We start from the raw sequence: 26,719 nt of genomic DNA on the forward strand, positions 1-26,719 counted from the left end.
TATATCAAAAGACAAATATTCCTATAAAAATATGAATTTTGAAGCTGGAAACTGAACAGGAATTGAAAATACAAACTGTTCTCCCTCAGTAAGCTTGCTGAGACTACTGGCAAAATGACTGGGATTGTGTTGACACCCTTCCAATAAATGTGTGCGAGAGACAGTTTTTGAGCTTACACTGGGACTGAAAGTAAGCCCCTTTCATTTCACCGCATAATTACTGGAAGCTATTAACAATTCCACTGCTGTTACATGATAAAAACAAAACTGCTTTGGATCAGTACATTTAATGCAAATCTTCATATTGGACTTATTGAAAAATATTTTCCTTGAATTTTACATACATTGACAGTTGTAGCAAAAACTTGAGATATTTGAAAGAAGAAACACCCTACTTCAGATATTTTTCTTACGGTGGAATTGTGCATTTATTTGAATTCTCAAATCTTGTTCCTTTGTGTTTATGAATAGCAGTCAGCCTTTTCTTGTTAGGTTTCCCATATTCAATATTAATTATATGCTTGTGAAAGATCTTTAAAATATAATCATCAAATAATGGTGATGTATATCTCCTTCACATACAGATCTTTATTGTTGTGTTTATCTTCCTTTTCTGTCCACTACAAAAAGTGAAGCATTAAATAAAAATCTAATTATTCTATATCCAACATAATTTTCTGCCCACCAAAAGGCCAAAAGTCCTCTCTTCCTCCTTGCCCCCTGGGTCATTTGAAATGTAAACTACAGTTGCTGAGAAGGCTTAGGAACCAGAATTGAAGAATAACTCTTTTCAAGAAAATTGAATTTAAAATAATTGGGACCCCTAAAGACAAGGTTGATAGATCTTCTTCCTGATGTATTTTATGGTAGATGCCATTGTAAATTGTGCCTTGGTATAATATTTCTTAAAATCAATGGTGAGATCATTGTCTTTGCCTTTGAACAGCTGCTGAAGGGCATGGTATGAAAGTGTGGCAGTAAGGTGACTTTGAAACTTTCTGGTTCAGTGGTGGGTCTTTATTATTTGCGATTCACCCAGAAAGAGTAAATTTGTGTGAGCTGTTCTCTAATTTATTCAAGGTACCAATGGCACTAAGAGGCTATTCCAACTTAGAAACTCATATCCCTGAGTTTACTTGCTGTATGAGATTGAGATCGAGGAGTTTCCAGTTGATTATTTCCACCAACTTTCTCTCCTTCTATGCTGCTAAAGTGGTGTTGGCCATTTTGTGTTCATTTGCTAGCCTTTATTGCAGCTTTTCAATTTGATAATACAAACATTTGCATGCTTGTGGGTTTGGGGTTTTTTGTGAATGATCCAGACCAAAAATATAGACTTGAATAACAGCAGACTGCAGTGCGTCATGATGTAAAGAGCATGAATTCTTAAGTCATTCGTCAGGGATCAAAATCAAATTCTGTTTGTGTATTAACCCCTGGTTTTTACTGTGATTTATGTCGTTTGTTGCATTGCTGTCCTAGAAAAGGTATTTATTCTGTATAATGAGAAGTGAAAGACTAATTAGTAGTGTTTACTTCAAGTGTAGCAATCTATGGCTTTTATAAAAAAACTTATGACTGATTTTTGAAGATGAATTGACTTAAAAGCACAAATCTCAGTGTTTTGGAAAATTCACTGCCTTGTATTTTTACAGAATGTTGCCCTGTTTCCTTTATTTAGGGACCCGCTGCCACTGTAGGCGTAGCCTACCTACAGGTAAATCCTACCTATAAAGGAGGAAAACAGCAGTCTGGATGTGTCGAATTTATAGTTTTGTGTTTGAGCAGAGAAGTTCCTAAAAAAAAGTTAAAAAAAAATCTAAATAAGGATATTTAATAGTTAGACAATTTCAATTAGAGGAGTAAAATAGTGACATTATTAAACTGCTTTGTCAGTGACACAAGATCAGAAGTTTTATTGATTTCACTCCTTTTTTTTTTTTTTTTTCTAATTTGGTGTAATGCCCAGCTTGAACACATACAACTGAAATATCTCATCCCATTTTCATCAGACAAAGAATTCTCTATAGGGAACCAGTACAGATATTCTTGATGCCCAATAAGAAAGAAGTTAGTCTTATGCTGTCTCCTCAAAACTGCCTTCATTAGTGTGTACCAGAATTATTCCTGTGAGAATTAAATGCAAGGCAGTATAAATTCACACCCTGGTATAAGGTACTTCCTTTTGTATGCAAGTGCTGGGACAGAAAGCTTAAACTCTAAACCAGGAGTCCTGCTGTGTAAGGCTCTTACTTCAGAGTACGTGCCTGGAATTTTTAAGGGATCACACCTGTGACAAAAAGCCTTTGTGTTCAGTGTCCTGCAGTAGGTTTGTGTTTTGCAAGAAGGCAATTTAGGATGTCTTAGAAAAACAGATGCATATATTTGAAAGCAAGACCAGAGGCATAATCTCAATCTGAAAATTGTTAGTGTGTTAAAAATTCAGATTATACTGATGGCAAGTCTTTTAAAATCAGATGACCAGTTATTTTGAGCCAGTGTTGTTTATTTGGATGTAGGTTTAAATGAAAAGAAAATGCAAGTACTTGATATTTAGTGTTATGATTTGCTTATACAGAATCATCATCATACATATGTTTTCCAAACAGGGTAGGACCTAATTTAATATAAATTTTATAAAAGTCTAAAAAGAACCAAACTACTTTTGATTTAGAATATGATCATTCTATGAAATAAATTTCATAGCTGAACTCCTTTTTCACCTGCTTTAAGACATTTCCTTTGTAAAAAACTATGTAAGATAGCAATGAAGAATGTGATAATATCACTGTCTGTCTTGTGCACATATATGCAAAGTTGGGATAAACCATTTAAGCTTTGTCTTAATACATTGCTTGATGTGACTTTGCTTTAGCTAAGTTATGTGTATCATTTTCTTTAAAGGCTGCAGCTGTTTCTTGTTTCAATCATAAAGGTTTGCAGGTGACCTTTAAGAATAGCCATACTGGCTCTAGTTTTGTCTTAGCTTAGATCAGCAGAAAGTATAGCTGACTTCGTAATGCTGTAACAATCAGGACTGCTTACAGTTTTGAAACTAATTGTGTCATAATTTAGTCTTTACCACATTTTTCTAGATTTTGCCTAAACTAGGATTGCTCAGCTATTCTTGGTATTTGATTGTATTTTACTGCCAATGTGTTCTCAGTTTAAATGCTTCTTACGTTGCAAAGTAAGCTGCTTTTGCTGGTGTGAGTAATTCCAATATGCCCTAAGCATAAGAAGGTTTGTGCTGGCAAAATTTCATTTTGTCAATGTGGTTGCTGTTACAGTAGTTGCTCTTTTTGAGAGTCTGTGGTGTTTAAATGACCTTTTTTATGTTCAGTATTGTTCTACCCACATCAGCAAAATTCTGTTTTACAGGTATGGTCTAAGCTTTTAATTTAACTAGTAGATTTGGCCCTGGAAAATGAACCTCAAATATAATAACTCTTCCTATCTGCAATCCTGGGACTCTTTCATGACCCGGCTGTGTCCAAGGTGCCATAACTGTCTATTTAAGGGTTGTTTGATGGCACAGCGAAGAGCTTTCAGGTTCTCCTGACCTATGTAAGGAACTTGTTGGGATTTCCATTGCATATGGATATTTTTTCCATCAACTTAATAAGAACAGAAATATTGCTTAAATTCAAGCTTCTTAACTTAGAAATAATGAGTTTCTTTCCTTGTATAAACTCTTCTTTCTCTATTGGGTGTAACTTGTGCCTTTACCCATTTCCATAGGCAAGTAAAAAATGAACACATTTGGTTGAACAAGGCTGTTACTTAGTTACATTAAACATGTTATACAGGTGCATAAAATTATATTGTTTTATTATGTTTTGACCAATTTAGTGGATGTGTTTTATTTGTCTCTGGGTCCACATGCCAGTGCTGTACAATGCAATAGATCTTCTTACGCTAAGCCTCTGCTCCCACCCCAACTTCATAAGGATTCTACATGGTCATCATTATAACATTTAGGTGAATGCAAGGATCAGAGAAATAGGAAAACAATATGAAATAGGAAACCATTATTTATACTTAATGCACATATCTGACTTCTAAGTAATTCTCAGTTCTTCATAGATATGATTGTTCTGTTAGCATGCATTTCATTCCTTATTATATTTCCTTTACATAAAATTATTCCAGCATATATGAACAACCAGGGCTCTGATAGATGACATTAATCTAAATGAAGCATTTTATGATTTTATGACCCTTGGATCTTTGTTCTAGCCCCATTTCAATTTTTTCATGAAGTTCTTAGAAGAGAATGTGCAATTCTGTTTAGTTGCTTCGGTTCACAGTCTTAATGCTTCAGCTTACGCTATCCATAAAAATAATACCTTCTTCTCTTTTCTTACTGGACATGAATAAAAACCTCTTAAATGGAAACCTGTAATTTTAGGAACATATAGGTTCTTTTTAACAAATAGTTTACCAAATAGAATTAATCTGATTGTTGTTGTACCAGAAGCTGGTATAGGGTATTACACAGTAAAGCTTTAAACATTAAACTAAATGCTTCTTTTAGTCAAATATGACTCCTCTTTATTAACAGAGAACTATTTAATATAACTTTATGTTTTTAACTGACATACTACCTCCAAGACAATTTTGTAGTACGTTATATGCAGAGTTCCCTGAGTAACTGTCCAAAAGCACCTGCTTCGTGTTGAGCGTATGGTCATAGTGCACATCCTCCCTCAACACTTTCAGACATGCTGCCTGTGTTTGAGTTCTGCATTTATTACGTGAACTTCATAATACAATCTTATCTTACAGCTATATCACAAGGCTAAACATCCCTATTGTTTATGAAGCACTTCAGTAATGTTATGAAGACACAAGAGAAAAATCTTTGAAACAGTTTGGTGTTCTCTATGGTGTTTGGTGAATAGGCATCTAGTACAGTGTGTATGGAAAAGGGACAATCATTCTTCAAATTGGACAGTGTAATACAGGAAAGAGTATGTAATCACATAATTCGTAGGTCGTCGTAGTGTTTGTGAGACATGCTTTAAGAAATATAAAGTGTTTGGGTTCTAAGAATAGACAAGACTGCATTAATGTAAAGTATTACTGTTTTTTGAGAATATTCTTCTGTCTTATAAGTATGTATATGCTGGTTTGTATCTGAATTTGAAATTCAGGAGAATATAGCTAAATTATTTTGGGTAACCACTCCTCAGTTTTGTCAAGAGAAGTGGCTGACAAATGTCTTATATATTAATACAGTAAACCCAAGAAGTTAGTTAATGTGGCATGCTTTAAAAAAACCACAGCATATTTATAATTACACTATGTGCACTGAGTCTATTAATTCAAATTATTAATGGTGCACACCGACTGCTTCATAGTATGTATAGTATTAAATTTCTGAATTTTTATTAATTTCTGCCATTTAAAAATATTAATTTAATTACTGTTCCACTCACTTGAATCACATCAGTGAAGCAGACCTAAAAGTAATTTCCAAAGCGGTATAACATTGCTGTTTCTATTTAACAGCTGAATTGGAGCTCATTTTTGTTGAGAGTTAGTCAAAGGCTGAGGTTCTGGGTCATGGGTTTTGGCAACAGCTCTTCTACTACTCTGATCCTTTTGTGAGTTTAGTGTGTTAAATAAGAATTCTCTTTCTCTCTTTTTAAATAAATCTTAAAATGTGTTTTTACAGCCTTGTGGAAGAAATCCGTCTTTTTCCAGTTCTTTTCCAAGTCATCTTGGTAAGAATAATTTTATATATATATATATTTTTCTATTAGATAGGTTTTATATCTCCCAAATCATGTCAAACTAGTAAGTTTCATTAGGTATGTTGATAAAATAATATGATGTTGATAAAATGAAATTGAGCAGTCTATCACTACAAAAGAATCTAGTAAGTAGCCATTTATGCGGTTCTCACCAACTAATCTACCTGTATAAAAAGTTTCTTTTATAAGATAAATGCTTTTTTGAACAAAATAAAAACCAGAAAAATAGAATTAATGAGCTTGATCCTTAATTAGAACTATATATTTGCCCAACCCAAGCAAGAAATGCTTAGGAACTTGCATTTTATTTAACAGTATCAAACCCAAGTTTGATGCTGTTGGCATGATAATGCCAATTCCCACTATTTACTTTACATTGAAAGAAATTCTAAAAGCATCAAGGATATGATTTTTGGATAGTCACATGCTGAATTTCCATCCTAAGTAGGATCTGCCATTATGAAGATCATGAAAACTGTTGATGGTTTTATGTGTCTGAAATGTTGTAAAACAAATATGTTAATGAAGAAGAAAAATCTGTAGGAAGCTGGGTCCTGTGCTATCCACTAGCCATCTGTCGTGGTTTCAGCCCAGCCGGTAACAAAGGACCCCGCAGCCGCTCGCTTACTCCTCCCGCCCCCCTCCGGTGGGATAGGGGGGAGACGGAGGAGAGAAAAGGAAAAAAACCTGGAACCTCGAGGGTTGGGATAAGGGCAGTTTACTGGGACAACGCAAAAAAAAGTTACAACAACAACAACGGTACTAATGAAAGAGTATACAAAAAAAAAAAAGTGATGCACAGTGCAACTGCTCACCACCCGGGACCCGACGCTCCGCCACTTCCCCCACCGAAAGTCGAGAGAGACAGCAGGAGAGCCCTCCCCCCCGGCCCACTCCCCATATATATACTGGGCATGATGTCACATGGTATGGAATAGCTCCTTGGCTAGTTCAGGTCAGCTGCCCCGGCTATGCCCCCCCACCTCCCAGGTTCCTGTAAAAATTAACTCTATCCCAGCTGAACCCAGGACACCATCTCATTGCTAAATTCCACAGTCTCTTGTTTATTTTTTTCAATCTTTTTGTTCATGAAGTTCTATCAGGTAAGTGTCCTGTCATGTAAGCATGCTCCTGATGAATACTAAATATGCGATATAATTAAATATGCATAATTTATGCAGTGCAGGCAGATTGCATACTTGATTGTGTACCATTCTTGAAATTCAATCTTACTCAGGGTAGATGATGTTCATAAATATGATTCTGAATCAAATTTGATATTCCTTTCTTAGGTTTAAGTATTTTAATCTTTGCTTTTCCTCTGCAGTGATTTATTTCACTGCCTATCATTTTAAATCTCTTAATACTGCATACCCAGATAAGCCCTTTTTTATTAAAGTAACCTTTTTAGTGATAGATTTTTGCAGTAGCATACAGAACACAGGCTTTATGATATTTTGTGTACATATACGTACAAATCTCTTCTTGTGATAAGTATTAACAATAAAAACAACATTTAACAGTAGTTCATAAACAGTTTTGACCTGGGACAAGTACTGCTTTGAGGTAGTACAAAAGTGGAACACACTGAAATGTGGAAGTCAAATGTTTCATGTTAATATCCTCAAATATAGAATTAATGTTTGAAACATCTCCAGGTGTTGCAATGTTGAAATTTAACTGCTGACATACACACACACACACACACGTATATGTTAGTATATAGCTATGAGTATTTGAACATGGTTGTGATCTCTACAAACATTCCCAGATCTTGAAAAACTTTTTATAACTTATCTATAGTCATGGAATTTAAAATGTGTGTATGTCATGCCATGTAAGTAGGGTAAGTTGGAGTCAGTCATAAATGCTCCCTCCTGACCTCCACACACACAGTTTGACCTCATGAGTTCTAGAAATAGTTTTTTTTTGAGAGTAAAAAGCAGCTAAGCTCAAAATTGGCTGCATGGCTGGTGGTCTGTGAAGGTTTCACAGCTCTCTTAAACCTGTATAGCTATCTTAGAGCTTAAGGTTAGAGTTGTGAGGGGGAAAAGCTTATAGCTTTTAGGGAGGAAAAAGAAAAATTCCATTTTCAACATGCTTTGTTTGGAGAAGACACCTGTAATTGCTTCAGTTGCCATATAGAGCATTCAAGCTTTAACAATACAGTGGCTGTCAGCTGTGGTCTTGTTTGGCTGGAGGGATGTGAGATGCAAGACCCTAAGCAGGTTGCCACCCTCCTTACACTATTCCCCTATTTTCCCTACAGAAAAGTGAATTCAGCCTTTGCTTTCCTTTGAATGTTAGGCAATTGGGAAGGCTTGGGAGCCAGGACTAATCAGACTGGAAGGATTAATCATTAGGCTGTTTTTCCTCATGAACAGAACAGATTAGCAAACTCCTTCATTATAGGTTTCTGAAGGAATTTTCATGGTCATATGAGTGAAGGGAGCTGCATATCATCATAATTCCCATTACTCTCCATAAACTAGTCTTTGGCTAGGTTTATACTTTTATTGGTTTCAAGAAACAGCACAGATCAGTAATGTTGTACTTAGAATTTTACCAGACCCTAAACTATTGAATTTGAATTACGCTTCAGGGTCAATACACTATTTTATACTGTCAGTAAGTTAATGTAGAGCTATTACTATCAAGTTCAAGGAATATCACTAGTACTTCATAATTTTCTATGCCGAGACCAAAAGTCCAATGTATTTTCTATGCATCATTAAATGTAGTTCAAGTTATTTCCAGCGATGCCACTGACAGGACATTGCCTCTTTTAGGCTCTGAAGGGAAATTATGTGGGCTCAGAATTGGAAAGTATCTCCAGGAGCAGGCTTCATTTCTAGGCTGTGCTACAATCAAAGTGGGATTGAATGTACTAGCTTTAATCTAGCTATCACAGTAGTGAGGACATGATGGCTTGCAGATATGGGGCAATTCACAAGAAGTAGGTTTTAGTGTGACTGCTTCTCAGTGCTCATTGATGTAGAGTTGCACTACCTCCTATACTGCATACTACCCTATGTTGTGGTCTAAGCAATAACACTGAGATTTGGCAATTTCTTACCCTCTATCATGTTAGATCTCTGAACTCAGTTGAATCACACCAAATGTATCCTTTCATGTCATTTATGACTGTGATTTTGTAAATGTTATAGTTGCCAAGCAAAAAGAACTGGATCAGTGAAAAAGGCTGTTACTGTCTACCTAAAAAGTTGTTCTAAGAGAATAGCTGTTAGTTTTATTCACCTGAGCTAGGTTTTAGTTACTGATCTTATTAGAAAGCGGCTTTAAATACACTTGCTGTTCTCCTGGAAACCCTCAACACTCATTTATCACTCAATGCTTAGTTACATTTAGGAAATGCATGTTAATAGTGTACTTTGTGAATATGGGAAAGACCTGGATACAGTTCTTCATTGCAAAACTTCAGAGGGGAATTTCATGTTACACTTGAACGCAAATTAATTTAATCAGTACCCTGATCCCAGATCTTAGTCCTAGCAGTTGCATAGATTATGAGTAGTTCTACAAAGCAATATGAAGGTATGACTGCAATATGAGGAAATATTTATCTTCCTATAATGTCTAATGAGATCAGTAAAGACGTAGTGATGTGCGTGTGTGGAAAAAAGGAGACGTATTGACAACGCGTGAGTATATTCAGGACAGTAAGTGATGGAAAAACACAAGGAAAGCTAGCATCATAAAGTGCAAAATTTAAAAGGTGCAAACTCGCCTTGGCAACAAGATTAAAAATAATGAGCCAAACTCCATGATGACGTAAATGATGCCAAAAGTTGGGTTGATATAAGGTATACATATGAAATGCTGCTGTTGATGAAGTAGAAGGGATTGTAGCAGGAAAAGTTACTGTGGGATATGTTTCATGTTTTACTTTCTTGCTGCCTTTTTCTGCTACATCCTTACTATTCTGTTTCTAATATATTTTGCTATGTCAAACCTGTGATCTGTCTGCAATATCAGTATATTATGTACTATTATGTTATAATGCCGGAGTGAGGTTGATAAAGGAATTGGAAGTGTTTTACTCCCATATTTATAAAATGATGGCTATTTGTATTTTAGATTGCTACCAAGGTTTTGCTGAGTGGCTAGCAATGAAGTTGGCATATGTGTTACTTTCTGTGCTATGTTACTTTTTAGAGGAGGAAGGATGGGAACTCTCCACGCATCATAAATATTACCTGGCCTTCCTTTAGGGTTATCTGAATCTAAGCTATTGCATAGAAAAGAAATTCTGTGTAGTTGGTGAAATTCTGGTTTTTCTGCCAATAAGTTTTAAAACTAAAGCTAACGATGTTTGTGATTAGGAGCTCAGTGCTATCCTCTTTTTAAAGCTCAGTATTCAGTTGTGTCTTTATCCTGTTAAAATCTCTAGCATAACTTTCAATTACACCAGCATCTCACAGACTTCAGTTTTTGCTGTCAGATTTGTTTTGCAACATTCTGTATTTTGACAGAGATCACATGAAAAATGCGGCAACATAGATGTAAAGGCATATCCTTTTAATTATAATGACTTTATAGTAAGATTGGAAGTTAGTGTATTTATAAATGATATCTTATTATTAAATACCATAAACCAATGGTAGGTAGTATCATAGTGTCTAAACTGTACAATCTAATTTAAAGGTACAAATATAATGATTATTTTATTTATACTGTTGATCTATCCTTGACACAAGCAAGTCCACATATTTTCTTTGCGAATTTTGAAATAATTTAATTCTAAAATTATAAATTTTAATTTATTTGCCTTTAAATACCATGGAAAGCTGTTACTATGAAAATACAAAATATGTTTCGTTTTGTAGTCATATTCATATATTTTTGTCTGGTTTTCCTAGTTGTGTCTAGCTTTGAGGTTTTATACTGTCCCTGTGTATTTTGGGACTGCTATATGAGTCCATGTTAAAAAGTTTAATTACAGAACTGGACGTCTTAAACTAAAGGATCATATACTGTTCATGTTTTTGTTAGACTGCAGTAAACCTGTGCCTGAATGCTCAAAAAATGCTTCAGAATCATTGTCATGCTGGCAGACACTGATCCTCTTGGAAGGTGTGCTTTGCTCACTTTGTTGTAATTGCAGTTGAAAATCAAGTTCATTATTCTATTGAGTGCTAAGGAAGAGAGTATGAGCTAGGCAGGATTATCAGAAAAATTGTGACAGTTACATCAAAATCAGTTAAACATATTCATACTTTAAAAGAAGAAACAATCCACTCCACTTTTATTTGGGTAACACCTTCTTTTCAAGAAAGCTAATAATTTCGGGAAATTTTGTCAATAAGTAGGAGATACATAGCCATGTATAACTAGACTGCTTTGGGTTTTTTTCAATTAAAAATAGTTTTAACCAAAGTCCTTCAATTAAAAAAAAAAAAGTTGTGAAAAAGAAGTCATGTAGCAGCCAAGTGGAAGCAGTGATTGGATTTTATATTTCATTTTGAATTTTAATTGGAGGAAAAAATCAGGCTACAGGAAATGATTACAGTCAGATTCCACTCCTTGTGATCCAGTTAAAGCAATGAAGCCACCCACTTAGAACAGTTTAAAAATAGTACTTGTTTTCTGACAAGCCTTTCGTGTGAAAATACTATAAAAAAGGAAAAAAACAGGGGAGAGGGAAAGCAGGAGCCTCATCATTCCTATTTTACTTGGTTTCTGTTTTCTACTGAGAGACTGCAGTCAAATATCATTTGAGGGAAGAGGTAGAGATATTTTTCCGTTTAGCAGCCACATGGGTGATACGTATAGAGGAACATGTATCAGAGGTTATTGCAACAGTTGAAGCATTAGTTTACTTGTGTCTGCTAAACTAAGCACCTTTTAGTCCAGCGTGGTGCACACCTTGTTGGTTGTCTAGAAGAATGGGGAGCGTTTTTCTAACTCTTGAAAGTAGTTGTAGATCATCCTGGGTGGTTACTTGAAACAGTAGAGTAGGAGACTCATATATTCTGTAGAGAGTACAAGTTTATGCTGCCAAACTCATCTGCTGGAGAAAACTAGGACAGTGATTATGGCAAATAATATAAGCTCTAGCACTTAGTGTGAAATAGGCAGTTGGTCCTCTATGCTGTGAATGACCTTTGAGCTAAGGTCCCTCTTCAAGCTCTGTGGTTGCATGAGAAGATTGATACTGGTAGAAACTGATAGCTATCGACATTTCACTCCAGTCTGTGGGCATACTCAATCCTTAATTTAGCCGCAGCCCTCTATTAAAAAAATCAACACAAAGATATCTGGGAATGGTTAGGCAACATATGTTTTAAAGAACAGGAAACAGTATTTATTTTAATAGCTTTGTGTGTGGTATTCCTGTTCCTGTCTGTATATTCAATGCTGTTATAAAAAAGTTAAATGCAATGGCTCGTTTTGGTCTATTTCGTCTGCTCATTACTGCTTTTAGGGAAAATCTGCATTTAGAAGGTGTCTGAAGTACATTCTAAGAGTGATTTTTGTGGCTTTTACAGGATGGGCATTAGTTATAGTTAGGAACCTTAAATTTATCCATAATGAATATCTGTATTTTCTTCTATTTGTGAAATATGCCTATTTCCTAAAATCTACTAGATCTAATAGCCAAACTGTATGCTGTGGCAGCGTATGTAAAACTGCTGCAACAGATTAGGAATGTAATCTATGTGGATGTCTGAAAGTGAAACTGCCGAAATCCTATTTTAATGGGTGTTTTATAAAGCAAAATAATTGCTTGTTTTGAAAGAGATCTAATATCCAAAGATTGGTTAAGGAGAAACTAGTGAAAAAGTGTTAGACTATCTTAGAATTTATATGTTTGAAATTATAAAAAATTATGAGATACCCTTTAAAGAAGATAAATGTAATGCTAATGTAAAAATTAGTAGAACACTTTAACAATGAGTGTGGTCTAAATCTTTTCCAAACTGACAAATTTCTTACCAATGCATTGAAGTCTTGTGTCACCATTCAGTAAGGTATGACATTTATTCTCTTTTTAATGCTAAATCAAATGAATAGGAGTGTTCCTAAAGACTGAAGAAGATATTGTAAAAGGCAGTAGGGTACAGTATGTTACTTTCCAATTTTCAAGGAATAAAATACGGCTCCTCTGGTAGAAATGTTGGTTTTTTTCATTACTCTGTTAACTTGCTTAAACACTTTAGTTTAAGGATGAGATGCCTGAGACTACTTATCTCTTTTAAATTGCTGACTTGAAAATAATGTATACTTTAAAAAGGATAAGCCTGCATATCAGAATGCGTACTCTTGGAAAACATGTGTAACTTTCTTGAGAATTTTTTAGCAGGAAGCAGAATCTTACTAAAAGAAGGTTGGGTTTTTTTCCAGAAACAGTTTAGTTTTTGTCTTTTTTTGTCAGTAATATTTCAGTCAGGAGTTTCTGGGAAGTGTTTATATATCTATACATTTATAAATTAGTGTTGAATCAGGTTGTTAATCTGTTATGGTCAATTGTTCTCTCTAAGTATTAACACTGTACACAGAATGAACTCTTAACAGTTTTGTTTTATTGATGTGTAACTGTGATCATCTTACCTGATGGCAACGAAACTATTAGAAGCTACAATGCATCGTATAAAAGCCATTTCTGATTGTGGTTAATAATGAGAACACATGGTATATGATTTGTTTCCCCAGATATTATTAGAGGATGTGCAGTGGTTTTGCATATGGATGAAGCAAACACAGAATCATACAATATCTCAAGTTGGAAAGGACCCTTAAGGATCACCGAGTCCAACTCCCTGCTCCTCGAAGGGTTACCTAAAACTAAACCATATGACTATAAGAGCATCATCCAGATGCTTCTTGAACTCTGATAGCCTTGGTGCTATGACCACTTCCCTGGGGAGCCTGTTCCAGTGACAGACCACCCTCTCAGTGAACAACCTTTTCCTAATGTCCAAGCTGAACTTCCCCTGACACAGCTTCATTCCATTTTTGTGTCCTATTGCTGGTCAGCAGAGAGAGGATATCAGCATGTCCCCCTCCACTGCCCCCCATGAGGAAGTTGTAGGCTGTGATGAGTTCACCCCTGAGCCTTCTCTTCTGCAAGCTGGACAAACCAAGTGACCTCAGCTGCTCCTCGTAAGTCTTGTCCTTGAAACCTTTCACCATCTTAGTCGCCCCACTCTGGACACACTCTAATAGTTTGATGTCCTTATATTGAGGCGCCAAAAACTGCACACAGTACTTGAGGTGGAGCCACACCAGTGCAGTGTAGAGTGGGACAATCACCTCCCTCAACCAGCTAGCTGTGCTATTCTTGATGCACCCCAGGACACGGTTGGCCTTTTTGGCTGCCAGGGCACACTGTTGATTCATATTCAACTTGCCTTCAACCCAAACCCCCAGTTCTCTTCCCGCAGGGCTGCTTTCCAGCCTCTCATCCCCCAATAAAAAGGTCAACAAAAGCTTCCTTTGCATAGACATTTTGCTACAAACATTATTAGGAAAAAGATTTTACTTTTTCAGTATCATTGTAACTTATGCTAGACTTTCAACATGTTTGCTATAACCACAAAGCTTAAGGCTTGTCTGTGCTGCAGTCGGTGTGTGGCAGGAATTCACAAAGATGCCTCCACCTAACTTTGAGCTAGTAGCTTAGCTAACATTAGAAATGTGGATGCAGCAACTGAGGGCTTAGAAAGTGCAAAGCCTTCTGTGAAGCTTAATAAATACTTGGGCAGTTAGCTGCTGCAGCCATCCTGCTTTGGGTCACCTAGAAAGTTCAAAGCGGAGGATGTCTTTGCAATTAATGTATGGATGTCCTTCCATATGTGCAAAAGACCAATGTAGTTTGAAGAAATGTCATGGAAAGGACTGGAGCTGGAATGTCGGAAGTGATGGGAACATGTTCTGGGGACTTAGGGACTACATGGCAACCACACACTGCTCATTTGGAGGGATGCCATATACCTCCGAGGTGGTGTACCACTTCCTTTGTGTCCTTTTTATGAATATCATGAGCTTGAGATAATGAAGGAAATACTGTATAATTAAAACTTTTGCATGTACAAATCCTAGAACTTTCTAGAAAGTTCCTCTTAACAGCTGCTAGCTTTAAACAGACCTGGAGTGATTTACTTTCTCTCCATAACCTTGAGAAAATTATTGTTGGTGGGGGGTTTATGTTGTTTCTCCGAGTGGTATTAGTAGCTGATATTCAGCTGTTCTTGTAGAGTTGCTTGAGTCAAATAGTTTTGACTGGTTTTAATTCAACTTTCTAATATTGAGAGATCATAATGGTAGTAGTTCAATGTGCGTTTGTTACAGATGACAGAATTTGAGAAGAACAGGTTTTCAGGTTTTTTCATTTACCTTAAGTACATGATTTGTGGAATGAAGAATGGGCTTGTTGGCAGAGTACTGAGAGAATTAAGGGAGCTGGTTCCTATTCCTGCTGATGATCCATGTTTCTTCTTGACACTGGGCAAATTGTATAAGGTTTCTTTTTCAGATGTGGTTACTGTGCTTCTATACTTCGTGTGTCCGATGAGCACATTTACAAAACTATCAGAAATTGGTGCTCATCATTCTACAACTAGGCTTGTTTAAGGTCCCAGGTGGACCTTATTTAAGCATAATTCTTTAATGAATTTTCCTTATGGTAAGGTAGTATCTAAACTATAAATGTACATCACAGGAATGTAGGGATGATAAATTCATTAGGATTTAGAAGGTATTCAGATTTTGTTATGGGAAGCACTGTACAAATTCTAAATAAATGTGAACAGCCCATTTTATGACTATGTCTGTGTAGATCTATCAGCAGTACAATTGCTGGTGCAAAAATAAAAATATGAGGGGAAGCAGAGCCATCCTTTAAATAATTTTCATATTATAAATTGATATTTTCCATAATAAAATGGCTTTTTAAAAGGAAAAATTACTAAAGCATATCCTTCTATCACGCTTTCTTATCTGGAAAATTATTTTGAGCCAGTGCTCGTGTTAGGGGAGGGAATAATATTATTTACAAAATCACCTGAAGCTCCAATTCTGAGAGAAAAATTGAGTCCACAGCATTTGTGACAGCATTATGTTCTTTTATAGGAAGGAAATTCAGCTATTTGCATCTTAAAGGAATTGCTTTCTATTGCTAGACACTAATATTTTAGTGTGTATGCTACATAACTATTTTTTTATTTTATATTCAGTGCTAAGGGACATAAGAAGACTCATGTATAAACAATATTCTTATGTGTTTCTTGGTAGGTTTTTTTATCCTGTCCCAGAAGTCAAAAAATTTTACAGATAATAAACATGAGCCTAAAAGACTTTAATAAGGTTTTAAAGCTAGCTATAACATACTGGAAAAGAAAATCACAAACAAGTAGTGAAGTGGTAGGTCTGTGCTTTGCAGAAATAGTGACCATGATTACTGCTGGTACTAGAACATATTTCTAAGTTTTATGATGTTGTGACTGTTTTCCATCTCTTTGATCTCATCATTCATGTTTTATTTTACTGGTCTTCAATAAGCAGGCAAGCATACTGGTTTTGTGGAGGGTTGGTTTTTTGGTTTTTTTATAGAATGTTTCTAAACTAGTCAAAAGTGGATGGTTGTTTTGTGTATTATGGTATAATGTCTTACAAGTTGTCTTTTGAAAGAAAATATTTTTACAATGCATTTCAAAGAAAAAGTTGTTGCAGAGTAACAGTCCCTGTTGTGCCTTGCATGGGCAGATCCCTGTCTTTATGACTTCGTTGCTCTGCCTGTCCCAAGAACATTTCACAATGTTGCTTCACAGTGACTTACAGCCCAGCTGAGGCTTCTGGTCTTTTTGCTTCTTCTGTTGGATGCGACAAACAGCCCAATGTTACAGGGATGCATGGCAATGACACAGTTTAAACTCTCCTCAAAACAATTAACAAATAACTATAACCCTAATATTTGTCCAGTGTTATGTTACGGAATACAGAACTCCTGTGATCCCTTCAGGGATTGATTTGGGATCTGACACAACAGTTGTCCAAAAGTCTCCACCCCTGCAAAGGGTAGAGCATCTGCTTATTATTGTGTGCTGGCCCTTGGGTGTTGCTGAAAATCCTCTAGGTCTCTACTATTTCTAGAGGATTGCCTGTTGTCCTTTGGACCTTGCTGGACCCTGGTAGTTGGCACGTCCCTTAATCTTCTCCAATTACAAAGGCTGTAATAGTGCTTATTCTGAACAATTTTTAGAAGTTAGGTTTTCTTGGAAGGCTAAACTGGTTAGGAATACATAGTTTATTCAAATACTGTGTTCAGAGAAGAATTTTAAATGTATTGCAAGAGACTGTAATAGCACTTACCCCGAACCTTTGACATCTTGGAGCAAGTCCAGGGAATAAACACCCTGATGACCAGGGGGCCTGGAGCACATGGCAGACACGGGAAGGCTGAGAGAACACATTTCATACCACCTTTGCAAAGAAGGCTTGGAGGGATCTTATTCCTGTTTGTAGCTACCTCATGGGACAGTACAGAGAAGATGAAGCCTGACTTGTCTCAGCAGTGCACAATGGAAGGACAAGAGGATGAATGCAAGTTGGAAGATGGGAAATTCCAGCTTGATATAGGAAGAAACTTTTTGCTGTGGGGAGGGTGGTCAAACACTGGAACAAGTGTCCAGAGGGGTTGTAACATCTCCATCCTTGGAGACTCTTAAAACTTAGGTGGATGCAGCCCTGAGCAAGGGGTTGAACGAGAGAGTTCCAAAGGTGCATTCAACCATATGTCATTCTGTGATTGGCCCAATCCAGTCCATCTTCTTAAAAACCAACCAACCAACCAAAAACTATCCCACGGGTTATCTCCTAGCATGGTAGCCACCATTCACTGTGTCTGTACCTGTGGTTAGATATGTTAACTTCTCTAGATTAGGATCCAAGTCAGTAATCTCGCAGGCAAGTTTGGGTTTCCTAGCTCTTCATCTATTTCCTGCTTCCTAATTCCTTGTGTGCTTTGATCTTTAAGTAAGCAAGGTGGATGGCCTGAAGTGGCAATGCTTATTCAGGTGGCTTGGTTCCACTCCCATTTCTCCCTTATCTGAGCCAGCTACATTTTACACTGCACGAGGGTGTTCTTTTATGAACCACATCCAAGATAGACTGTAGATCAGAGTTGGCTGGGTGGATGTATAAAGTTCAGTGAGTGTTCCTGCCAACTTGTTTTCTCTGGCAATACTCTTGGACATTATGCAAGGTACCTTAAATATGAGTCTTGCTTTTGTGGGTTTGAACAGTGTTCTGAACGCATTTTTTAATTAAGTGGTATATATGAGACTTTTGTGATTGGGTAATTTGAATATTGCTGTGGAGAATTTAGGGCAAAAAAGGTAATATTTTCCTAATGATTATATTTTTACTTAAAAACAGTGCAGCTCTGACCTTTAAGGGAGCATGCCAACTTCAGCTTTGCACTTGACAGCTAAAGTTGATGCTATTAGATTTTTCTTGGAAAACTGGAAGAGTTTCCTCTAGAACTAAATGGAAAACAAGTGTACTTAGATGTTAACTAACACCTTTCTTTTTAATTCTGTCACCTTTGGAACAGTTAAGATTTGTAGAATATTTGAAATATGTACTGAGAAAGAAGATTTTTATAGTGTTTAGGAGACTTATATGAAAAAAAAGAAAAATTAAGAATTTATTAATAAGTACTCTATTGTAGTTTAAACTATGGTGTTAAGTATTTTCATTGGTTTTCTCTGCAATTCAGACGTCCTATAAAAACCTGTTGTTTTCTCACGCTAAGTAAAGATGGTTTGAATCCATGCATAGTTCAAAAGACTTTAAAAAAAAAAAAAAAAAGGAAAAGACATGAATTTTTGCCCTGAAAGGGAAATGGTATTTCTTTCATTTGTCATTTTATATTGATATATAGCTTTAAATAATAGTGTCCAGTATTTCATTTCATAGTGTGTTCTTCTGTCTAGCCCATTCCGTCAGGAATAATTCTGTTAGTGTTCCCCCAGTTTAGTCTGAATGAGAGGAGTTTATGACCTTTTTCTATGGTCACTGAACATTGTACCAGGAATTTCAGTTCAGTCATCAGATCAGTCCGTCAGTCTTGGGAACTCAAGACAGAAGGGTATTGAGCTGATATTCCTTAATGATGGATGTCACCAGCAGCAGGAGTGAGAGAGCAGGACTGACCATCACCACAGACCACCCTAAGACATGGATAGGCATGCCAATTGGTACTCAGGTTCTCTCCCCTCCCAGTTTTTCTGCAAATGCAAAGTGTTTTAAGATCTTACAAAGTTTACAGTGCAGAATTTCTGGATCAAGGGTTTTTCCCCCTCTTCAACAGTTTTGGGTTGGGGTTTTTTTTTTTTTTTTTTGGTAGTCGTAAAGCTGTTTAGCATTGTGGTGGGTTGACCGTGGCTGAACGCCAGGTGCCCACCAAAGCCATTCTATCACTCCCCCTCCTCAGCTGGACAGGGGAGAGAAAAATATAATAAAGGGCTTGTGGGTCGAGTTAAGGACAGGAGAGAGATCACTCACCAATTACCATCACGGGCAAAACAGACTCAGCTTGGAGAAAATTAACTCAATTTATTACAAATCAACCAGAGTAGGGTAATGAGAAATAAAACCAAATCTCAGAACACCTTCCCTCCACCTCTCCCTTCTTCCCGGGCACAACTTCACTCCCGGATTCTCTACCAACCCCCAGCGGCACAGGGAGATGGGGAATGGGGTTTACGGTCAGTTCATCACACGTTATTTTCTGCCGCTTCATCCTCCTCAGGGGGAGGACTCATCACACTCTTCCCCTGCTCCAGCGTGGGGTCCCTCCCATGGGAGACAGTCCTCCACGAACTTCTCCAACGTGGGTCCTTCCCACGGGCTGCAGTTCTTCACAAACTGCTCCAGCATGGGGTCCCTTCCACGGTGTGCAGTCCTTCAGGAGCACACTGCTCCAGTGTGGGTCCCCCACGGGGTCACAAGTCCTGCCAGAAAACCTGCTCCGTGGGCTCCTCTTTCCACAGATCCGCAGGTCCTGCCAGCAGCCTGCTCCAGCATGGGCTTCCCACGGGGTCACAGCCTCCTTCAGGAACCCACCTGCTGCAGCGTGGGGTCCTCCACGGGCTGCAGGTAGATATCTGCTCCCCCGTGGACCTCCATGGGCTGCAGGGGGACAGCCTGCCTCACCATGGTCTTCCCCACAGGCTGCAGGGGAATCTCTGCTCCGGCGCCTGGAGCATCTCCTCCCCCTCCTTCTTCACTGTCCTTGGTGTCTGCAGGGTTGTTGCTCTCACATGTTCTCACTCCTCTCTCCGGCTGCCGTTTCTGTCCCAGCAACTTTTTTTTCCCTTCTTAAAAATGTTATCACAGAGGCACTACCACTGTCGCTGATTGGCTCGGCCTTGGCCAGCGGCAGGTCCGTCTTAGAGCTGGCTGATATTGGCTCTGTTGGACACAGGGGAAGCTTCCAGCAGCTTCTTACAGAAGCCACCCCTGTAACCCCCCCGCTACCAAAACCTTTCCACGCAAAGCCAATACAAGCATTCACATATTCTTTCATCACACTTGATTTGAGCCTTTTTTGATAGAAGTTTTGTACATAACCTTCAGAATCTTGTGAGTATTTGTGTAATTAAAATCCTCTCAAGTTTTTTTGACACCTAATACTACTCACTTTCAGTTTAATTTGCACTCCTTTTCAAAGCAACCCTGAAACCTGTATGTGTTCTGAAGTATTGCACAATGTGCCTGCTGTCAACAGTCCCGACTCTACATACGCAGCGATGCAAGACGTGTTGCCATTATCACTCAGGAATGAGAGATCGTGGTTAGATAAAAACACAGCCTAATAAAAACATCTGCTTAATCCTTAGTCCTGGTCAGAAAAGCAATCTGAATGTTACAGATTGTAAGAGGAAGTATTACAGTGGTAAGCAGAAAAACATTGTGCCGTGTTAATCCATGTGTAGATTTTGGGTTTCCCATCTCAAAAAGGTTGTAGTAGAACTGCAAAAAATGCAAAGAAAAGAGACGCAGATGATCAAAGGTCTGGAATGGCTGCTGTGGAAGAGATTACTCCTTCATACACTTTAATCTGGAAGGTGATGGTTGAGAGGGAAGTATGACATATACATAGCATACAGTCATGAGTGGCACATACAAGGTGAATAGGGAACAGTATTGCTGTTTGCTGTATCTTCTAATATAAGACCTGTATTACAAGAACTAAAGAATATTTGCAGCTGGGATCTTAAAGACCGTCAAAAGGTGATACTGCTTCTTCCAGGGTTAAGCTCAAGCTGTGAACTCTGTCCCATAGGGTCCGCAGTTTACTTGAATTAAAAAAGAGACGGGACAAAGTCATGGAAGAAAAATCCATTGAGGGCTATTATATTCAAAAGATCTGTTTCTGGCTCAAAGTCCTTGGGCTGTGAATTCCTAGAGGCTGAGGAAAGTGTTCTGTATACCTGGCTTGTACTTGCAGGGCTTCTTCTGTCCAAGTGTTTTAGATAGGTTGTTGGGGTAGGTAGACTTTTAGTTTAAACTAAGTCAGGTTCTGCTTTATATACTGAAAATGCATACATGGAAAACTCTCTATTTTAAGTTTTTAGTTATTAGCTGTAGAAGTTTATCTTGCCAGTCCTACTTTTGTATGAGAAACCAGATTATTTTTTATGATTTACACAAAATTACTTGTTTTCTGAAGCAACAAGTTGTTTCTTTGAGAAATTAGCAAGTTAAAATACATAGTATTAGCTTTGAGTTATGAGGTGAATTTTCAGTCTGTCCTGTTTATTTGGTTGGATGCAAATACGTTGGTATTACTGAGTACACGAGTTAAAAATAAACAGTAATTTTGAGAATTCAGAAACAAATTTGGACATAAAGTTTGTATTTAAGCTTTTATTTTTAGTTGTATGAATTACAAAATATATAGTATTTAATATCAAGCTCTGTTTCAGTCCTTTATCTCCAGCAGGGTTTACTTGTGTGAATGTAGGTGTCTGCCTGTATCTCTAATTGTACCTGGCTTAAGAAATGTTTTGGAAATTTCTTCTTGATTAAGGAAGGTAATAATAATAACAAAAATCTATTCCTATTTTTAAGTTGCATCCTGCTCCATCTCAGTGTGAGTTATTCAGTAGGCATATCCTGAATTTTTATCATAATTTCCTAACATAAGTTTTGTCCTAAGTATTTCTAATTAGAGTTTATATTGTCTCGTTTATATGTTATGAAATATGTTTCCTTAAACAGCATATGCAAAAAGGTATTTTTCACTTACTCACAAATGCTTTTTTAGAATACCAAAAGTAATTAGGTTCTGTGATTTGGTGTAATGTTGGGGTTTTTTTCAGAGTGTGTGTATGTGTTTTTCACTATAGAGAAACTTGCTGGAAACTGTGGCCACAAAATGGAATATATACTCTTAGGAGTTTTCATGCTAAAAATGATGTATGATTTTTTTTTTTTTTCTAATTTTCAGTTCAAGAAGAATTATTGACAGGTTATAAGACTTACAAGTCCTTTTACATTTTTAACTGAATATTTAGTATCTATGATAAAACTATGGGGTTAATGGTGTTGGTATAATATTAATTAATTTATTATGCTAAAATGATTCTTAAGGCTGGTATGTTTCAAATAGTATGTCATTCACAAATAAGTAAAATAATCTTTTCTACTTAGAAATGTCACTTATAAAAAAGTCAAATATCTAAATTACAATTGGAGATTGAGTATTTGTGTGTGTAAATATGTATCTATCTTGCCATGTACTTAAGTCATTCCAGTTATGTCTAAAAATCAGGTGGTACCTAATCTACTTCCCAGGTTAATTCATGTTTGTTTATTTTAATGGGAGTTTGATTCATCTAGGGGCTCTTGTTTGCATGAAAAACGTTGGAAATTCTTCTGTTGGAATAGACATCTTTGAGGGTTTGTCATGCTTTCTTTGGCTATTGTGGGTTACTTGGACTCCATATGAAATCTGATTTTTGTCATACCTTATTTCCTTTAGGTCTTTTTTGAAGTATGGTCATGATCACGTTACTTTTTTGTACAGGCAACTAGAAAGAGCATAAAAAAAAGGCTGGACTGGGTCAGATGAAGGGTCTTGGCTAGCCTGCTGGTTTTGTATCTGACAGTGGCCACAAGTGGATGTCTAGAAAAAAGTTATCAGAAAGACTAATCCTATCTGATGTGTCCACCAAGTATTTTCTCTACGTCCAACCACTTTCAACTCAAGACGCCCCCGAGCTGGCTGTAGTTATTGTGGGTTTAGTATTTGCAATGGACATCCTTTCCATGGCCTTGTCCAACCTAGCTCCCCTTGAGGGCCCATAATAAACTGCTCAAGTTCCCAACACTGTGGTAAGGCGCTGCACAGCCTGGCTTTGCATAGTGTGAAGAAACAGCTCTTTTTGTCTGTTTTGAACATGGCTCCTATCAGATTAATTGGTTATTTCTTGGTTCTGTATTCAAGAAATCAGCAAACAATGGATCTTCATCCACTTATGACACCCTTGATTTTATAAATGACAATATTCCCCCCTCAGTTGACTAAAACAGTTTGCTGGACTCAAAGCCATCATTACTTAGGTGTTTTTAAATGGAAGCTGTTCCACACTTTTGATCATTCTCGCTGCTTTCTCAGAATATTTTCCACCTTCATAAATAATTTTTGAGATGTAGGACCAGTGTGGAGTGTTTTAAAGGGTGGATGAGCTGTGGGTTTATACAGTGGCATAGCGGTGTTCTCTTTTTTTATTCTTCCTTCTTTTCCTTACATTTCACTTTGGTTTTTTGCCTGCTATCATTGAGCTGACATTTGTGTGAAACTGTCTTTCCTAACCTGAGGTTATTAGTTCATATATGAAGTTAGTATTTTTTCCCCACCAGGTACATCACTTTATGTACCTTAAATTTCAAATGTACCTTCAGATAGATACAATGTGTCTCCCTCCATTTACACAGATTCCCTATCTATGAACAAGTTTCAGAGCTCTCGATGTTTAACATAGCACATTTCCACAGGATTTGTATGACATTAAAGCTCTTTTCACTCAGTCATTATAATTGGACAATTTTCACACTTATTAGAGAAAAAATACTTGGGAGGTGATTGGGGATGGGTAAAGGGATAATTGTGCTCCTTTTTAATTAGAGATTTAACTGGTATCATGCTCAGAAAGCACATTACTTCCGTCACACCCCTTTCCTCCAAATGTTACTTGGCATTTTCTGCCTTTCTCCTACATTTTAATTTAAATAATGCAGCAAAAGTAGTTAATCTTCTGGATTGGTAGCTGGTTCTGCTGTGAATAAAATCAAACAAATTAAATTCTTTATCTTTCATCATCCATCCTCCCCTACTTTTATCAGTAGCTGGTAAATCTTGCCTCCTGTTCTTTTAGGGTTTTTTTTCTCAGTCTCACAGTCCTGCAGTGCCCACAGCTTGGACACATTTCATTTTATTTACTAGTTCTCCTACAATCAGATTGTCATTTTGTAATATTCATATATATATGTGTGTATATATATAAAATAAACATATATATATTTGTGACATTATTTATGTTAGAAGTCTCAACATCTTTGTGATCTCATAAGTGCCCTTCATACTGGATGGTGTAACATAAAAAAGAAGAAATGTGCCTGGTGCCAGGAGTTATGTGTCAGTTGATGGTAAGCAGGGGAAGAGGGAGGGGGGAGAACAGTTTTGGGAAGCTGACAGGGCTTCTCTTGTTTGTAACTCCTGCACGCCCCAGGGCTGGCTGGCATGCAACCCGGTGGCCTTCCCTTGCTCCCACCCCAACTTGGCCAGTCCCTGATCACAGATTGAGCCAAAGGGCTCCTGGAGACCTCGTGAAGAGGAGGGGCTGCAGCACCATGCTGCACATGTGTGAAACGCAGGTGGTGCAGAAAGACTGAGAGTGATGATTCTTCCTGACATGAGGCTTCACAAGTCAAGTACCAAATTATGTCCTCTATGAATTAGAAGTTATAGGGAGAAATCCTGACCTTTCCACGGTTTATGTGTATTTTTTGAGAAATTTTAAACAGGTCATAAAGAAACAAATCACCATCAATGAAAATGTTCACCAAAGGTGAACAAATTCTACATTTAAATATTTATTTATTATTGCTGTAGAAGCAATATTAAAGTAAAATCTCATTCCTTCCAAACTTTGTGTTTGTCAGGCTAATTAAGACCAATCTGCTATTTTACTGTTCCTGCTAATGCAAATACCAAGGCAAAGAGAAAGCATTTAATGAAAAATGCATACTGAAGTAAAGCTGGGATGCATGCTTTTTGGAGCAAGAGTTATTGATCTTGTGACCAGAATTTTACTGTGATATTATTACTGTTCTGACAAACAACTGAGGCATATCTCCTGCTCTCATCTAAATAAATATTGGTGTAGGAATGTGGCAGTTGCTGACTATATGTTTATTGACCAGCTGTATTCTGATGACTAAGGTAGGTAATAAGCTATTGTGTGCTTCACAACAGAGCATGTAAAAGAATATTGAATGTCCATGAATGGTTTCTGGCTGACAGAGGGTTCCACATTATGCTTCTGAACTCTGATCATTTATCTAGAAATTTGTCTGGTTTGGCTTCAGTCATGTATAATGCATTCCTTATGTTAATGTCTTCCTGAAGAGTTCATATTGCGGGATGATAATTAGATTTTAGAATGTCAGTCTTCCACAAAGCAAAACAATTTAAATCTTAATATTCTGCTTTTGACTTTCTGTTTTTAACTGTAGTCATTTACTCATTGTCTTATGGTTGGTTTCTAAATATATTTTGTTTTATAAAATGTTTTTATAGGCAAGCTTAAAAATCATTGCTTTGCTAAAGTAGATTTATAATCAAATATATGCAAAAAGATTAAGCCTACCATGATCTAATCTTTAGTTTACCCCCTGCAACTTTCTAATTACAGTTATAACAGTAGCATCATCTCAAAGACTCAGCTGAAATTTTGTGGTCTCTTTTTTTCCTCTTAGGTTTGTCTTTCCAGTCCCCTGTTTGTATTAGGTTCAGATTCTGCCCCTTGCTTGCTTTGTGCAAGTAGTTCTTTACTGCTCATATGGCTATCGGAAGCAAAATTGTGCCCTAGAACCATTTTCTTTCTTTTTCATGTACCTCATTCCTTTCAAACTACCACCTACCAAATAAAATAATAACCTGTTCAAAAGTGGTGAAACTAAATATGGTGGCTGACAGCTTTCACTCTGCAGTTTAAGTGACGGCCATAAATTTATCCCTGTGGCAGATACTTAATCGCTGTTTGGTGGGTGACATCACTTTTAATTTTCTGTTGCTATGTCATGTGATTTGGTATGGAGTTTGGCAATAAACTAGGTTGTGTGCAAGGACAAAACAGATTTTTTTTCAGTTACTTTACTGATTTGAGTAAAGTATCTTTTCTTCTTGGTGAATCCTTTCTACTTGGTGCATTCTTTATTCATTTGACTAAAGCAGAAAGAACGTGTACAAGGGTCGATAGCTCCTTTCACTACTGCAGAGAGTGAAGGATTATTCTGTAAACATTTCAATTCATTTGTTACTGTATATTGTGAAGTTCTACATTTGCTTGCTCTGTAACAAGTTCTGGAGCAGGATTTAAATTCACTGCACATAGCTAACTTTAGGGCTCACATCTGGATGGCACTGCAGGAACATATTGCTGAAAGCAAACAGACTAGCAGTTCTGATGCTAACAATGGAGTCTGAGAAAACACTGGATGCCTGAATAAGATTCCATTAAAAAGGGGGGAGTGAGAGGGATGTCTAATGCAGTCCATTTAATGCAGAACTCTCCAGAGAGTGAAGTGGGGATTATGCCTGCTGCCCTTCTTATTAAAGGGTGGTACAGAAGAAGCTTGTTGGGCGAATGGTATCTCCATAACAGACGCTCTATTACTCATGAATATGTTTCTAATTATATCTTAAT

General features: G+C 37.1%; 1 protein-coding gene across 2 annotated transcripts in view; it reads left to right on the forward strand.

Annotated features, from left to right (window-relative positions):
* The window catches only part of ULK4 (unc-51 like kinase 4), a 264,773-nt gene that overhangs the window by 135,502 nt on the left and 102,552 nt on the right, over positions 1–26,719 (forward strand). For both annotated transcript variants that reach the window (XM_041122173.1, XM_030007779.2), the window contains one exon: positions 5,681–5,729. In XM_041122173.1, coding sequence (XP_040978107.1) covers positions 5,681–5,729 — 49 coding nt within the window. The remainder of the gene's footprint in view (positions 1–5,680; positions 5,730–26,719) is intronic.

Source organism: Aquila chrysaetos, chromosome 3 (assembly GCF_900496995.4).
Source record: "Aquila chrysaetos chrysaetos chromosome 3, bAquChr1.4, whole genome shotgun sequence".
NCBI classification, from domain to species: Eukaryota; Metazoa; Chordata; class Aves; order Accipitriformes; family Accipitridae; genus Aquila; species Aquila chrysaetos.